The following is an 18,496-nucleotide window of genomic DNA, read 5'->3' on the forward strand; positions in this document are numbered from 1 at the left end:
CTTGCTTTTCTGTGTATCTTTGATTTTTGTTAGGATATTTTGCGATTATAAATACATTCTAACAATTTTTTCAAAAGAATCAGGCTGAATTAAAGTTGTGTGCCTTATTATGTTATCAGGAAAAGCCCCATTTTCCTACTTTTCTGTTTGACCAAGACAGTGGGCAAAGATTATTTTTCTGATGTAACATGTCCTTTTTAGGGCGCAGATATTGGCTGCACTTAGGGTACAAATTTAATATTGGCTTTCATTTTATACTGAAACTTGTCCAGTATAAATGTAAAATTAAGGTGCAATCTGAATCCAGATTGAACTAAAATCTTAGTGCAAATCACTTTGATCTCCTGGATCTTACCTGACACTGTTCCACACCAACATTAAAATTCACCAAAAGACTAGGGAGAAAGACAGGTTATCTGGTCATTAATACATTGCTGTTCGTGGGAGTTTACGTGCAAATTGGCTGCTGCATTTCCCACTTTACAACAGGGACTACACTTCAAAAACACTTCATTGGCTGTAAAGTGCTTTGGAACGACCTGTAATCATGAAAGACATTGGGCGGAATAATATGGGGGGGGGGGTGGGGGTGGTGAGGGAGTGGACGGCATGCCCCAGCCGGAAACCACGTCGGTGTGGAGCCCACCCTGCAGCCGTAAATGCTCAGGGGAGGACTAATGGGGTTGGACTGGGACTTCTGCCCTGTAATGGGGTGGAAGTCCCACCCTCTGGAGCTGCCAGCCAATCTGATTGGCCAGCAACTTCATCAGTCCCAGCTGCACAAAGATGATGTCAGGGGCAGCTGCCAGGGCTGCTGCTGAAGAGAGGAGCCCAAGGTCTAGAATCCCCGGATGGCAACCCCCCCTTCCCCCCCGCGGGAAACATGCTTTCTGTGGCACGTAAAATTCAGCCCTTAACACAGATGCAAGCCTTTCTGTCTTTCTTCCCAGCAATTTTAATATCTAGGAGCATCTGTTGCTGTCAACATTAATTTTGCATACATACTGCTACAAAGCATCTTAGTAACAGTTACAATCATAGAAGAAATAGTACTGGAAATTAGGTGATTATTACAGGGTGCTAAATCGCATGTTCTACACTTTTAAAACATGCTGAATGATATAAACACTTTTTAAAAAAACACCTCATATTTGAATCACTAGTTCAGCGAGCTAATTACCATGCTTTGAGAGAAGGTAGAAATATTAATTTCTGACATAAGCTTGCTGCTGGGCAGAGAGGAAAAGAAATTTACTAATAAAATCTAATTTCCAACCAGCAACCACATCTCATCTCTAACTCGAGCTGTGCTAAGCGCACTGTGCTGCCTTGCATTAGCCCCTTTCTAATAAACGTTGAAAGATTACACTCTCAGTGTAACTATATTAGAAGGGGTCACAGCGAGTCAGAATCATTTATGTGGTATATCTACATTGAGTGATGCAATCACTCAGCAATTCGAAGCTCACATCCTCCCTCAGGTTGCTGACTAGATAATGATTACCAGTGGATAGTATTTGCACTTCAGTTTCTGCAATAACGGAGTGATAATGTCATAATGGAATATTGCAAACTAACAATATTAATATCCTGACAAAAAGGACAGTTTATGATAACACCCCTGGACTTATAGCAGTGCATGTGTTTTCCAAGTTATAAAAAAAATACATAAATCCCTGAATAAAATCAGGCCAGTGGCAAAAGAGTGGTTTCATTCATCACTGAATTTGTTTCTGTTTCCTAATCTTGGAAATTCAATATCTAAAAAATAATCACTGGGTAATTATATCGAGTCAAGAATTACCAAAAGCGCTCATTAAAATGTCAACTTAAAATTAGAGATGTTAAAAATCTGAAGATTCGCAAAGATTACATTTTTCTCTCAAATGATTTGGCTGGCATGAATGCAATATTATACTTTGATACTTTTAACAACTTGCTATTTTGAAAAATAAATATAAATATCAACTTTAAAGCAACTTCCTTCTCAACAGAAGTTCAAAATGCTAACAGTGCTATGATTTTTCCATTAATTTCCCCCCAAAGTAATGATTTCATTTAAACATGTTGTGCTGTTGACAACAAGGGAGATTACATTTGAGAAATTGCTGAATCTGGCATTGTGAATCTGGTAAATTAACATCACGATATGCTGCCATTAATCTAGGATGCTACAGTTATCTTGTAATTACGCTGAGGATGTTAAAGCAAGTCCCTCACTGGGCATAGTAACAGATCCACAATAGCTTTCTCCAGTGACTATCTGGCCATTCAATATTTGAGGGCAATTTTTTATTTAAAAAAAGGCAAAGGAAGCCAAAATTTAAAAAAGAAACATATGGAGTGATTAGAAAGGTTAGATTAGAAAGTTACAATCACAGAATTGTCATGGTGCAGGAGGCGACCATTTGGCCCATCGTGTATGCACCAGCTCTCCAAATGAGCATGACTCAGTGCCATTCTCCTGCCTTTTCGCTGTAACCCTGCACATTGTTTCTATTCAAATAATCATCTCACATCCTCTTGAATGCCTCAATTGATCCTGCCTCCACCACACTTCCAGGCAGTGCATTCCAGACCCTAGCCACTTGACATGTGAAAAAGTTGTATCGCGCATCACATTTGCTTCTCTTGCAAATCACTTTCAATCTATGCCCTCTCGTTCTTGATCCATTTACAAGTAGGAACAATTTCTCCCTATCTACTCTGTCCAACCCCCTCATGATTTTGAGCATCTCTATCAAATCTTCTCTTATCCTCCTCCTCGCCATGGACTACAGTCCTAACCTCTAAAATCTATCTTCATAATTGAAGTTTCTCATCCCTGGAACCATTTTTGTAAGCCTCTTCTGCACTCTCTCCAATGCGTTCACATCCTTCCTTAAGCGTGGTGCCCAGAACTATACGCAATACTCCAGCTGAGGTCTAACTAGCATCTTATACAAGTTCAGCATAACCTCCTTGCTCTTGTGCTCTATGCACCTATTAATAAAGCCTAGGATACTGTATGCTTTATTAACTGCTCTCTCCACTTGTCCTGCTACCTCTAATGTCTTATGCACATATACACCCAGGTCCCTCTGCTCCTGCACACCCTTTAGAGCTGTATCCTTCATGTTGTATTGTCTCTCCATGTTTTTCCTATCAAAATGAATCACCTTCACACTTCTCTGCATTGAACTTCATCTGCCACCTATCTGCCCACTCCACCAACTTGACTATGTCCTTTTGAAGTTCTACACTGTCCTCCTCAGTTTACAATGCTTCCATGTTTCGTATCATCTGCAAACTCTGAAATTGTTCCCTGAACACCAAGATCTAGATCATTAATCTATATCAGGAAAAGCAAGGGTCCCAATACCGACCCCTGGAACTCCACTGGAAACCTTCCCTCCAGCCTGAAAATATCCATTAACCACTACACTCTGTTTCCTATTACTCAGCCAAATTGTATCCACATTGCTACTGGCCCTTCTATCACATGAGCTATAACTTTTCTCACAAGTCTGCTGTGTGGTACAGTAGCAAACGCCTTTTGGAAGTCTGTGTACACCATATCAACAGCATTACCATCATGAACCCTCTCTGTTACTTTTTCAAAAAACTTCAGAAAGTGGGTTAAATGCGATTTCCCTTAAGAAATCCATGTTGGCTCTTCCTAGTCAACCCACATTTTTCCAAATGACTATTAATTCTATCCCAAATAATTATTTCTAGAAGCTTCCCCATCGCCCAAGTTAAACTGACTGCCCTGTAATTGCTGGGCTTATCCTTACAACCTTTTTTGACCAAGGGCATAATGTTGGCAATTCTCCTGACCTCTGGTACCTTTCCTGAGTCTAGGGAAGATTGAAAGATTGTGGCCAATACCCCTGCAATTTCCACTCTACTTCCTTCAGTATCCTTGGCTGCATCTCATCTGGTCCCAGTGCCTTGCCAACTTTAAGTACCGACAGTTTATCTAATATCTTCTCCTTATCAATTTTGAACCCTTCTAGGGACAGTTCAGCCACAGCTCCTGGCTCCATGTGTAAATCCCCTTTTTGGTTCCTAATTGGCCCTATTCCTCCTTTTACCACCCTCTTACTATGAACATGCCAGTAGAAGATTTTGGGATTCCCTTTTATGTTGGTTGCCAGTCTTTTTTCATAATCCCTCTTCCCTTCTTTTATTTGCTTTTTCACCTATCCTCTGAATCTTCTGTATTCAGCCTGGTTCTCAATTGTATTTTCTACCTGAAGCCTGTCATAAGCACATTTTTTTCTTCTTTATCTTAATTTCTATCCCCTTTTTCTTCTAGGGAGCTCTGGATTTGTTTGCCCTACCTTTCCCTTTTGAGAGAATATACCTCGACAGTGCCCAAGTTATTTCTTCTTTGAAGGTAGCTCATTGTTCAGCTACAGTTTTTCCCGCCACCTTTGGTTGCAGTCCATCTGCCCCATTGCAGTCGGTTCTCCCCCAGTTAATTATTCTTATTCTGGATTGCACATTATCCTTTTCTACCATCATCCTAAACCTTACAATACAATAATCACTCTCTCCTAATGTTCCCCCACTGACGCTTGATCTACTTTGTCCACTTCATCTCCAAAAGCCAGGTCTAGCGGCGCCTCCTTTCTTGTTGTACTGGACACATAAAGCTGTAGAAAATTCTCCTGCACACAATCTAGCAAGTCTTGCCCCACTCCACCCTTTACACTACTACTGTCCCAGTCTACACTCAGGTAATTAAAGTCCCCCATTATAACTACTCTATAATATTTGCACCTCTCCGTAATTTCCCTGCAGATTTGCTCCTCCACATCCTTCCCACTAGTTGGTAGTCTACACCGAGCAGTATGACTGCCTCTTTTTTGTTCCTTAGCTCTAACTGAATTCATTCTATGCTTGAACCCTCTGGGACATCCTCTTTCTCCAGCACTGCAATGCTCTCCTTAACCAATACCATCACCCCTCCCCCTCATCTTCTATCTTTTTTGAACACCTTGTACCCAGGAATATTTAACACCCAGTCCTGCCCTTCCTCGAGACAGGTCTCTGTTAACACCACAACATCATAATTCCACATGGCAATCTGTGCCTGTAATTCCCCAATCTTATTTACTATGCTCCATGCATTCACATGCATGCAAAATAACCCTGATTTAGACTTCATGATTTTCTCCTTGACTCTGACTCCACCTATTAACTTACTATTCTCTATTCTAGTGCTCCGTGTCACTCCAAGTATTTTGTGCACCCTGATATTGCTCTCTAATATTCTCTCCTGGTTCCCACACCCCTGCCTAGTTAGTTCAAAGCACCCCAACAGCATTAGCAAAATGCCCTGCAAGGCCTGGCTCTGTTCAGGTGCAATCCGTCCGGCTTGTACAGGTGCCATCTTCCCCAGAGCCAGTCCAGTGTCCCAGAAATCTAAACCCTTCACTCCTGCTCCATCTTTCCAGCCACGCATTCTTCTGCCTTTTCCTACTATTTCTCTACTTACTTGCACATGGCACTGGGAGCGATACGGAGATTACTACTTTTGAGGTCCTACTTGCTAATTGTCTACCTATCTCCTCAAATCCTGTCTGCAGGACCACATTCCCCTTTCTACCTAAGTCATTGGTACCAACGTGGACCACGATCGCTGGCTGTTCACCCTCCCCCCGAAAAATGTCCTGCAGCTACTCTGTAACATCCTTGACCCTGGCACCAGGGAGGCAACATACCATCTGGAGTCATGTCTATGGCCACAGAAACATCTGTCTATTCCCCTAACAAATCCCCAATAACTATTGCTTTTCCTTTCTTTGTCCTCTGCTCCTGTACAACCGAACCGCTCATGGTGCCACAAACTTGGCTCTGACTCCACTCCTCTGAGGAACCAATGCTCTCACTCGTATCCAAAATGGAAAACCAATTAGCGAGAGGGACCCCAGGGGACTCCTGCACTACACCTGCCTGGACTGCCTGGGGGTCACCCATTACTTTTCTGCCTCCAGGCTCCGAACCTGCGGTGTGACCACCTCTCTAAACATACAATCCATGTAGTTTTCAGCCTTGTGGGTGCGCCACAGTGACTCCAGCTGCCGCTTGAGCTCTGAAACCCGGAGCTCAAGTTTCTGCAGCTAGCAGCACTTCCGGCAGGATGTTAAACAAACACCTCGAGAGGCTTGTTATTAAAGTTAAGACACATGGTCCGAGATTTTAACTCATTCAAAATCTACTTGGATGGATATAAAATCAGATCCATGGCACTGAATGGATGCAGCTGCATAGACAGATGGGAGGTCAGATGTCAGAAAACAATGATGCCTTTTGGAATTTTCCTGGATTGATGGAATACTGGCAGTGATGTGCCTAGGATATCAGTACAAGAATTGCATTGAAATGTGATCATTCAAATTATAGGGTGTGGCAAAATGAAAAGGAGATCACTGGAGGACAAAGATAAAAAAGTGAACAGGTAAATGGCAGACACGATTCAATACCGAAGAATGTGAATTGGTATATCTTAAGGAAACATGAGAAGGAGCTATAGTAAAATTCTTAATAAGGTGAACACAAAGATCTAGGGTCACAGGTACATAGAACTTTACAACAACAACTTGCTTTATATAGCAATTTTTTCTTACTGAAGAAAAAACCTCAAAGGTGCTTTTCAGAAGCTTTTGGTCTCTTCTAATATTTCTTTCTTTTGACTTTGTGTCAACTTTTGTCGATTATGTAATGCATTGTGTTCTTCATATTAAAGGCACTATATAAATGTGTGTTTTTTATTATTGTTACTACATTACATCAAAAAGAAGGAAAAGGATCCAAATATTTCCGTGCTCCTCTTGTATAGCTTTCAGTTGGAGTCCTCTGAACTCTGGGTGGCATAGGACACCACCGATTTCTGAATGGGAATTTTTTTCTCAGTTATGGAAGAAAATCATTGCAATCAAGCCACCCTTTTCAAACTGGTTCAGGTTTTGTGTTCTTTCAGTTCTCTACTTACCTAGTGAGATGTTTCTCGGCATCAGCACAGAGCTCTAGAAGTCCCATCAGCACAGCCGACACATCCATATAGGGCTCCCACACAGTAAAGCCACGCCCAATCAAATCAATAGCAGTTCTGCGGATTGTGCTGTGCGCTGGAAGCTTAGGGCTAGAAGGCTGCAGCAGGAGGAATGTCAAAGCCTTGCCTGGTAATGAAAATAGGAGAAGTCAGAATAAAACATGTGGAAAATTATTACAGCTAAAATATACACACACATCTTTAGCTGTAGCATACTTAATTTTAATGAGCTACAGCAGAGACTGAAATTTTTCATTTCAGACATGCTGCAGAAATTGGCAATTGGCGAACATGTAAACGGTAGTAATTGCAGAATTACTTTCAAGTGGGCTAATGTTGAGATTTGGGAAGCTGGCAGCACTGTAGAGCCATTATTGCCAAGCAATGTACATACATGTGATGTATCCATCACCATTTTTTTTCACTTGTCAGTAGTGGCCATGCCAGTCAAATATCCGTTACAAAATTATAAATATCCATTACTGGAAGGGAGCTTTGGTATTCCCTGTCTCTCGTCATCCCTTTCTCTACAGCAGTATTTTTTCCATCAGTATTCCATGGATTTAGAACAGAAAAGCCAATAAAGGACATGAATCAGGGAGCTGTGCTCCACCAATACTCAGCAAAATAGGAAAATTGAACACCTGCAGTTCTTTTTTGCTGCCACCAGCAGTAACATCATCCTTGGCTATCACCAATGGACATTCAATGTCTCTAATCCTCATTGACTCCAGTTTTACCAGGGTGCTTTGGTGGCACACTTGGTTAAATGCTGCCTTGATGTCAAGGGCAGTCACTCTCATCTGTGGAGTCCAGCTCTTATGTCAATGTTTGGACCAACGCAGTAATGAGGTCTGGAGTGAAGTGATCCCGTTGGAACCCAAACTCAGCATCAGTGAGCGGATTATTGGTAAGTAACTGGGGCTTGATAGCACTGTCAGTGATTGTTAATGATCTATATTAATGCTTTCATTATCTGTATTAATCCTCTGAATTAAGGTGAAGGTGGTAATCAGCATGGTTGTTAGCAGATGGCACAAAGATTTGTTAGACCTGGTATGAAAAACAAAATTAACATTAGATCTAAAAGTATTGGAGGAATTGGCTCATGACTGGCATATGACATTTAATGTAGATAGGTGCAATGTTCTGCAGATGGCAGGGCTAGTATTATGCATGCATAGAATATACAGGGCTCTATACAAAGTGTGTTGCGTTGGAAACCACTTGGGTGTTACAGCGCATGAATATCTAAAAGTGTATAGCCTAATAAAGTACTGGGATGTACTGCTAGCATGATCCAATATAAAACAGTAAAATACTATATTGTCTTCATACAAGATCTTGGTTACGCTTTGTCCATTTTTAATCCCTTCAGATGGTGGGTAATATAGCAGCCCTGTAAAGGGTTCAGAGGACAGTCATGCATACTTAGAGATCTAGATATTTTTAATTTACTAAAGCATAGACTTCAGGGAAACTTCATTGTGGCATTTAAAATAATGAAGGGACAGACTTGACCTCTGTCAATAAGAGTACTTGAACAAGGTATGTTTCTTAAAAAATGTGCAGAAAATGCTTATAAGGGAGGTAAAAAGATTTCCAGGGCTGATATAATTGAATAAAAAGATAGGTGGAATGCTGGCTCATATGCCTCTTGGAACTTCTTTTAAATTGCTTTTTGGTGTCCAAGAAGAATTTCCCAGAATTCATTTTCCCATGAATGAGCTTAAGTTTTTGCTTTATCTGTTGCTTTTGCCTTTCCCAGATTTCATGGATGCTGGAGAGTGGGACCATTGGGGGTCACGGTGTTTATTTGTAACTCGACTACATAGCACAGGCTCAATGGACCAACTAGTCTTGTCTGCCATTTTGCATGTTTGTAATCTGTAGTTTAAAGAACTCTTTAATAACCATGTTCTGTATTTTCACACAAAAAGAGAACAGCTGAGAAACTGCAATTTATTAGTCAATAACTTTGGAAACCATTTTTGATTAATGCTATTGGACTCTATAAACTTGATAATGCCTTCAAGCTTAGCCTAAATATTTAAGAAGCAGCTTTTGGCCTAATAGGGAAATTAGGAAGGTGAACTTTAGTCTATTTTGTTAATTTGCACATCTTGTAAGAGATGGAAAATTAGTTTTAAGAGTAATTTGTGTAGTATTTGACATTGCTACCTGCATTTACAGCTTACAAAAGTTACTTAATAATTTATACAAAGATAAAGTGCCTTGCTAGCAAATACTCCAAATAATAATTTTTAATTCATATTTTTGAATAAAGTCAAAGCAAAATATTAATTCTAGTAAAATATTAAGCCCGAGGAAGTTTATAGCTCAAATCACAGGTCAAAAAATCTGGTTTGTGGCATTTGAGAATAAGACTTTTTTCGTTAAAACGTTGGAAAGATTTCAAAGCACAGCCAAAAAGAACAGGCTCTATATGCTCTTTGCTGCTTCATTTCATATCATTGTGATGTGGTATTATATTCCAAACAGAAAGGAAAAGTATCTTTGGGTTACCCTGTGAATGTAGCTATCTTTCTGCAGTGGTCAGCAAAGTGCATAAAGGGGAAGGGTCTCAGGAGAGTGTCATGGCAACTTATGCTGGCATTTATCGGAAACCTTTTGGCTATTGCTTACAGATAAGGATAGGGTGAATTATAGCCTGAGCTCACAGCATCAATCTGTGCTGGATAATTATCTGGCCACGTAACGATAAGTGTAGAGAGGGCCACGACTAACTGCAGTTTTTGCCAAATAAAGACAGGAAGAAGGGAATTGTTTAATTTTTTAAATTGATTTTTCAATAATATTTTGCATAACAGTGCCATTTTTAAACAAGTTAACACCTTTCACATGCCATTAGCAACTAAAGCTTAAATACAAAATCCATGAACGTCAGTTTTGAAAGGAAGCAGCCAGACTAAGCAATTTTCTTTTCTTGCAGAGAAAGAACATTTGTGCAACACAGATATTTATCTTGAACTGGACGAGCAGCCTAATTAAATAACGATGAAAATAAAATAAGACAACAGTGATGCAGGAACAAAAAATAGATTGAGATTAGTAGCTCAGGTTTCAATCTTGGAACTAAACACAGATAAAAGCAGGACCACCAAGGTTTATTTCACAAAACAAGTTTGTTTAAGAATGAACGTTCCATAGGCATCATAGGCAAAAACTCACTATAATTTCAAATTTAACACGCCCAAATTTCTTTGGTGAGGTTTTATTTGATCCTTTGAGAATTCAGCTATGCAAGTCAATTGTATAGCCAGAAATGTGGCTTATAAAAATTTCCAGCATCTGAAGTATGTGCAGCAATAATGGACCAAAATCAATCAATTGTCAAAATATTTCCTAGCTGTAGTGGCAATGTAATAATGGAAAGATTATGCTATATTAATGGTTACTTGAGCATTCTGTTTTAACATTTGTTCTTCCCTCATAGCCCACCAATTATTTGTGTTAATTATAAACAATAGTTTATCCCCTCTTGGCGCCAGCATGGAAAAACTTATATGGATATTCTTAGAAATGCAATGTAATGTCAGAATATAACCCTTGCACAGCAATATTTTCCTGTGAATTATGTTAAGGATGACCAGAAGCTCTCTGGAGGAAGGGAATGGATATTCTCACCAAAATAGGAGAAACAACTAGGAACAACGAATGCCGTGTGCTTCAGGTTCACTGCGAATTCCCCAGCTCCTGTGCATTTTTTGCAGTGATATTATTTTAAAATTAATAAAATTTACATCGCATGAACTAATCGTCCAAATTAAGAAATGGACATCTCCACATATTAGCTTGCATATTTATGATTAAATGGAAATTATACATTCAACAATAAATTATGCATTGAATAATAGATATTGAAACAAATTCAAGTGACGTTTCAAAATTAGGAAAAACAATTTAAAAGCAGCTTAACCGTGCCAATTCCAATGTAGGCATTTGCTGGGGAATATAAAAGAATGTGCTGATAGAGAAGATTCATGAGGCGCATAAACACCAACACGGACTATTTGGGTTGAATAGCTTGATTCTGTGCTGTAGATTGTATGTAATTTTATGTAGCTCCGAAATGCAACTACCCACATAGCGAATTGATCTCTTGACTGGGCTAACAGGGGAGGAACCATTTTATGGTTCCTAAAAAAAAACCAGTGAGGGAAAAAATGAATAAATAAAAATGATAATTCCGGGCCTATCAGTTATCGTGCCACTGAAGTGAGTCGAGCAGAGCACCTGTCAATTTTTTCAGCCAGCTAATTTAATTTGAGATGTTGCATGTGGGCAGCATACAGTTAAAAAGCAGAAATTTTAAAAAACGCATGATCCACATTGTTAAAAAATAAAACCAAAACCAACAAACACAATTTTGGCCTAGCTTTCTCTCTGGGTCCAGCAGTGTGGCAGTAATTTTAATGAAGGAGCAAACCAGAGATTCTCTCCAGTTTAAAATAGATTAAGCTAAGGAAAGGTAAGGGTTCTAGTTTTTATTTAAAGTGCATAAATAACAACTTTTTTTTAACCGTATTTAACTTAAAGTAAGGGTTTTTTTTCAACTAGAGGCATGGCATGACAGCTCAGTCCCTTGTTATGTACCGTCTGCAACATGTGGGAAGTCTGAGACACTCCTTGCGCTCGGGCTGACTACGTGTGCAGGAAATTCCACCAGCTACAGCGACTTGAGCTCCGAGTTTCGGAGCTTGAGCAGCAGCTGGAGGCATTGAGGTGCATCTGCGAGGCTGAGTGTTTCATGGATGGCATGTTTTTAGACGTGGTCACCCCACAGCTTATGGAAGTGCAAACAGAGAGGGAATGGATGACCATCAGTCAGAAGAAATTTGTCAGGCAGGGAGTCAGGTAATCCCCAGGGTGCATCTCGCTCGAGAACTGTTTTTCTGTGTTGGAAAACAGTGAGCATGACGTTCGTCTGGGAAGTGCAGCCACGCTCATAGCACTGAGAGTGGCTCAGGTGCACAGTGGGGGAGGAAAAAGAGGGGAAGAGCAATAGTGGTAAGAGACTCGATAGTAAGGGGAACAGACACGCGTTTCTGCAACCATAGACGTAACTCCAGGATGGTATGTTGCCTCCCTGGTGCCAGGGTCAAGGATGTCACTGAACGGCTGCAGGGCATTCTAAAGGGGGAGGGCAAATAGACAGAGATAGTAGTACATTTTGGTACCAATGACACAGTAGAAAGAGGAATGAGGTCCTGCAAGCAGAATTTAGGGAGCTAGGAAACCGATAAAAAACAGGACCTCAAAGGTAGTAATCTCTGGATTACTTCTGGTGACATGCGCTAGCGAGTATAGAAATAGGAGGTTAGTCCAGATGAATGTGTGGCTGGAGAGATGTGCAGGAGGGAGGGCTTTAGATTTCTGGGACATTGGGACCGTTTCTGGGGGCGGTGGGACCCCAAGGCGGACGGGTTCCACCTGAACCGGAATGGGATCAACATCCTTGTGGGGAGGTTTGCTCGTGCTATTGGAGAGGGGTTAAACTAACTTGGCAGGGGGGTGGGATCCTGAGAGGAGGTCCAGCAGGGGAAGATGCACAGCCAAAATTAGAAGACAGAGCAAGTGAGTCTGGAAGGCATAGAAATTATAGGCCAGTTAAGGCACAAGGGAGTTTGGCAAGGTTGGATGGTGTTTATTTTAATGCAAGGAGTCTGACGAATAAGGCAGATGAGTTGAGGGCACAAATTAACACATGGAAGTATGATGTCATTGCTGTCACAGAGACATGGTTGAGAGAGGGGCAGGGTTGGCAGCTCAATATTCCAGGATGTAGGGTCTTCAGGCGAGACAGGGAAGGAGATAAAAGAGGAGGGGGTATCGCAACATTGATCTAGGAATCAATTACAGCAGTAAGGAGGGATGACCTCTTAGAAGGCTTTTCGAATGAAGCCATATGGGTAGAACGGAAAAACAAAAAAGGAGCAATCACACTGCTGGGAGTGTACTATAGGCCCTCAAATAGTCAGAGAGAAATAGAAGAGCAGATATGTAGGCAAATTTCAGAGAAATGTAAAAAAAATAGGGTAGTAATAGTGGGGGATTTCAACTTCCCCAACATTAACTGGGTTAGTCATAGTGCGATTGGTTTGGAGGGAGCAGAATTCTTAAAATGCATCCAGGAGAGCTTTTTAAGCCAGTACATAGAAGGTCCTACAAGAGAGGGGGCAGTTCTGGACTTAATTTTAGGGAGTGAAGCCGGGCAAGTGGTAGAGGTATCAGTGGGGGAGCATTTTGCAGATAGTGATCCTAACTCCGTTAGATTCAAGGTTGTATGGAAAGGACAAGGATGGGTCAGAAATCAGAGTTCTAAATTGGGGAAAGGCTGATTATAATAAGATCAGATATGATTTGGCCAGAGTGGACTGGGAGCAGCTACTTTTAGGTAAATCTGCGTCAGAGCAGTGGGACTCATTCAAGAAGGAAATAGGGAGAGAACAGGGCCAACATATTCCAGTAAAGACAAAGGGTAGGACCAACAAATCCAGGAAACCCTGGATGTGGAGGGATATACAGGATTCGATAAAGGGAAAAAGGGAGGCTTATGGCAGATACCGAGGGCTCAAAACAGTGGAAGTCCTAGAGGAGTATAGAATGTATAGGCGGGAGCTTACGAAGGAAATTAGGGGAGCAAAAAGGGGGCATGAAAAAACATTGGAAAAAAATTAAAATAAAGGAAAATCCAAAGTTATTTTACAAGTACATTAAGAGTAAGAGGGTAACTACGGAAAGAGTAGGGCCCATTAAGGACCATAGTGATAATTTGTGTGTGGAGCCGGAAGATGTAGGTAGGATTCTATATGAATACTTTGTGTCTGTGTTCACAAGTGAGAGGGACGACCTGGCTATGGAAATCAGGTAGAAGGACTGAGATATAATTAAAGAAATTAGCATAGAAAGGGAAGAGGTTCTAAGTGGTCTTGCAGGTTTAAAAGTAGGTAAATCTCCAGGCCCGGATGAAATGTACCCCAGGCAGTGAGTGAGGCAAGGGAGGGGATAGCAGGGGCGCTGGCAATAATTTTCAATGCTTCTCTGGCCATAGGAGAGGTGCCAGAGGACTGGAGGACAGCCAAGGTGGTACCGTTATTCAAGAAGGGAGGAAGGGATAAACCAGGGAACTACAGGCCAGTTAGTCTAACTGACTGGTGGGGAAACTATTGGAAGCAATTCTGAGGGACAAACTTAATCTACACTTGGAGAGGCAGGAATTAATCAAGGACAATCAGCATGGTTTTGTTAAGGGGAGGTCATGTCTGACCAATTTGATTGAATTTTTCTAAGAGGTGACCAGGTGTGTAGATGAGGGCAATGCATTTGACGTAGTCTACTTGGACTTTAGCAAGGCTTTTGATAAGGTCCTGCATGGGAGACCGATAATGAAGTTAAGAGCCCATGGGATCCAAGGCAATTTGGCAAATTGGATCCAGAACTGGCTGAGTGGCAGGAAGCAGAGGGTGATGGTCGAGGGGTGTTTTTGTGACTGGATGTCTGTGTCCAGTGGGGTTCCACAGGGATCGGTGTTGGGTCCTTTGTGCTTGTGGTGTATATAAATGATTTAGACTTGAGGAGGGTTGATCAGTAAGTTCGTGGGTGACATGAAAATTGGTGGGGTGGTAAATAGTGAGGAGGATAGCCTTAGATTACAGGAGGATATAGACGAGCTGGTCAGGTGGGCTGATCAGTAGGAAACAGAATTTAATCTGGCTAAGTGTGAGGCGATGCACTTGGGCAGGACAAACAAGGCACGGGAATACACGATGAATGGTAGGACCCTGGGAAGTACCGTGGATCAGAGGGACCTTGGTGTGCATATCCACTGGTCCCTTAAGGTAGCAGGACAGGTAGATAAGGTGGTTGATAAGGCATATGGGATACTTGCCTTTATTGCCAAGGCATAGAATATAAGAGCAGGGAGGTTATGCTGGAACTGTATAAAATGCTGGTTAGGCCACAGCTAGAGCATTGTGTGCAGTACTGGAATCTGCATTATAGGAAGGATGTGATTGCACTAGAGAGAGTGCAGAGGAGATTTACCAGAATGTTGCCTGGGCCGGAGAGTTTTAGTTATGAGGAGAGATTGGATAGACTGGGGTTATTTTCCCAGGAGCAGAGGAGTTTGAGGGGGCACATGATTGAGGTGTATAAAATTATGAGGGGCATAGATAGGGTAGACAGGAAGGAACTTTTCCCATTGGTGGGGGGATCAATAAGCAGGGGGCATAGATTTAAGGTAAGGGGCAGGAGGTTTAGAGGGGATGTGAGGAAGAATTTTTTCACCCAGAGGGTGGTGGGAATCTGGAACTCACTGCCTGAAAGGGTGATAGAAGCAGAAACCCTCATAACATTGAAGAAGTATTTGGATGTGCATTTGCGATGCCATGGCATACAAGGCTATGGGCCTAGTGCTGGAAAATGGGATCAGAATAGTTAGGTACTTGTTTGACCGGCGCACACTTTTTCTGTGCTGTAGACCTCTATGACTCTATCTGGATTAAAAATACAGAGAAAGTGAGTTCAAATACCGCCATGGCAGTTTCAGAATTTGCTTTCTGTTTAAAAAAATTCTGGAAATAAAAATCTGGCATCAGCCAAAAGTGACCATGAAGCTGCCAGATTGTTGGAAAAACCCAAATACTTCACGGACATCATTTAGTGTGGAAAGTCTGCTGTTCTTGCCCTGTCTAGTCTATACATGGCCCCTGTCGCACTCCAACCTAGCTGACGCAATTGTGAAGTGCCTTGGGATGTTTTACTATGTTAAGGGTGTGATGTAAATGCAAGCAATCGCTGTTAAGAATATTACAAGCTGTCTTATAATTCTGTAAATTTAGTCCTCTTGTGCTGTACATGTTGTGATCCAATTTCACTGGGCGGCAGTAGGGTTGCTAAGAGAGTACATGGCTAGAAGTAGCTGCAGCACCCTGGGCTAAAAAGGAAAAACAGACACTCCCAAGATTCATGTCCCACTGTTGCTGGAATCAACAAAGTACAGGAAACAACAAAGTACTCAGAAAATGTAGTTTAAAAACAGAAATTAAATAGGAGTCACCTTAATGCAATGCATCACTGAGGGGACAATTTTCTCCCCGTCAGGCGGGCCAGTCGGGAGCGGGCGCGGGCGAGCACGGAGCCAATCACCGCCCGCGATTGACTGTGCGCTGCCATTTTGCGTGGGCAGGCCAATTAAGGCCCGCTCAGTGTGTCGCACGCCCAGGATCGCTCAGCGCTACCTGTGCGGGCAGGGGGAGGAGGGAGGGTCGGAGCCTGTGCTCTTTTGCACGTGCGCACAGAAATCTCCCTGAGGCAGGGAGCTGCCTCAAGCAGATTAATTTCACAAGGTGAATTTCAAAGTAGGAACCTGAAAAATCATTTACACATGTCCCCTCATGACAGTGTCACATGAGCTGGGACATGTTTTTCAAATGTTCCAAAAATATTTATTAATGTTACAAACCCTTCATGAAGCCTCATCCCGCCCATAGATGAGGTTTCATGAAAAACGCGAAGGCCGCCTGGGCTCTTCGCCTGCCTGCCAACCTTAAGGTTGGATGGGCAGCTTTCTCAACGGATTTAATTGTTTGATTAATGGCCTTAACAGGGCCTTTGTCAGTTCAGCGGGTGCACAGCTGACTCCGGTGCGTGCCCGCTGAATGGGAGATCAGAATGAGGCACGGTGATGTCAGGACGCACGCTTGACGTCACCGCGCGTCATTTTACGCATTGACGTGGGGTCTCGCCCCCGCTCGCCTAACAGAAGATTCTGGCCTAAGTGATTTGATGCAGGTTTCACCCTTGATTCCACAAGTTAGCAATCTGGCTGGTAAAACAGTAATAAAAATAGTTTCCAAAGATCATTACAGAATTTCCTTGATTAAAACAGAAATTCAAAATTTTTTTCTCATTTTAGATATTTGCTACAGAAAACATTTTGCAATAGGTTGAATGTGGAGTAAATCCTGCACAAACAGACACCTGCAAAAAAATGGACTCGTATTGACAGTCCCAAATGAATAAACAAACTGTCCCTGGAAATTACAGCTGCTCACAAATTATGAAATATGGGTAGCCTTCAAATCTGAAGGCTGAAAACAGACTACATATCAGGTGGCAACCCGTGAAAATAAAATGGTTTTTGTTTATGGGAGTCATCATTACCCAAATCCATAGGAGCAGAGAAACCCATCTATCTCTTGGAATGAATGCTTGCTTTGATCAATCACATTGAGAAGGGTATCTCTGCCCACTATGGATGCTATGCCCTCTGCATTCTACAAAATTCGGGATTTACACCAAAATGACAGGTATTCTCTTGAAATGGGACTTGGGTCTCCAAGATGCTGCTTCTAGCGGGTGTGCATGTGCATGCGTGCGCGGGGGAGATGGTGATCTCTGAAATCGGGAGCCAGAGATGGAGACTGGGAAATGAGGGCTCGATGGATCGAAGGAGAAAGGGAAGAAAAGGGGGTTAGGGGTACAATCAGGACCATGAGAAACAGTAAATTGGACTGGAGGGGTCACTTAGAGAGGAGCAGCCAGTAAAGCGGGAGAACCAAGGGGGAAGCATCTTAAATTGAGGGTTTATGAGGCCATGGGATCCTTCACCATGTTTCCAATTTGAGTGAGGAGCAGAGCAGTGCAGGAACATGAAAGCGACAATGCAAGAGACTGCAAACAATTGGCACAATGTGCAAGTTGAGCAAACTCAAAACTCAGCTCATCATATTTATGTCCTCTAACTTGACTGGATCTGCGAGGCTCTCCACCCCTATAGCAGCCACCTAGCCCTGTGCAGACTGCTAATGTGAGAGATCCCAGGATCAGGGCATCCCTTCCACAATGGAAAAGGACCCCAGGGTGGCAATGAACTGGAAAATCCAACAAACAGAACATAGAACTGAATTCACCTCCTGCTGGCAGAGCTCCAGAAATAGGTACAACTCAAAGTGAGAGTGTTAAGAATAAGTAACGTGTTACAAATATGAAGTTCTATAAAGACTGTTATTTTTGCGACTGTGTCTTTAATTTAGGCTAAAATGAAGGGGGTCTTGTGGTCTGCCTAACAGCAGGTCTGGCTGATGTGACTGTAAAAGATTAAATGGAAGCCCAGGTTGTTTTGCTGTAAGGTGTTCATAATCAGAAACAATGACAGCAGCATCTGTATTTACAGCAGTTAGACAGCTAGTTCCATAGTTCCAGGAAGGTATGAGAATATCGGTTGTAAACAGTCATACTTTAAGCTGCCCATTTACTTCCAAGGTAAAAGAGAGTTGGCATGTCTTTTAATCAGCATTTCTACCTGGCTACAAGGCCCATGTGATTCATGTTGCCATGAAGATGACTTTGAGGTGGTGGCAAGCTGCCTTCTTGAACCGCTGCAGTCCATGTGGTGCAGGTACACCCACAGTGTTGTTCAGAAGGGAG

The 18,496-nt window shown here is 42.1% G+C and overlaps 1 protein-coding gene across 2 annotated transcripts in view; it reads right to left on the bottom strand.

Annotated features, from left to right (window-relative positions):
• wdr7 (WD repeat domain 7) overlaps positions 1-18,496 on the bottom strand; it is a 748,403-nt gene that overhangs the window by 253,610 nt on the left and 476,297 nt on the right. For both annotated transcript variants that reach the window (XM_078552151.1, XM_078552141.1), the window contains one exon: positions 6,983-7,169. In XM_078552151.1, the coding sequence (XP_078408277.1) occupies positions 6,983-7,169 (187 nt within the window). The remainder of the gene's footprint in view (positions 1-6,982; positions 7,170-18,496) is intronic.

Source organism: Cetorhinus maximus, chromosome 1 (assembly GCF_964194155.1).
Source record: "Cetorhinus maximus chromosome 1, sCetMax3.hap1.1, whole genome shotgun sequence".
NCBI classification, from domain to species: domain Eukaryota; kingdom Metazoa; phylum Chordata; class Chondrichthyes; order Lamniformes; family Cetorhinidae; genus Cetorhinus; species Cetorhinus maximus.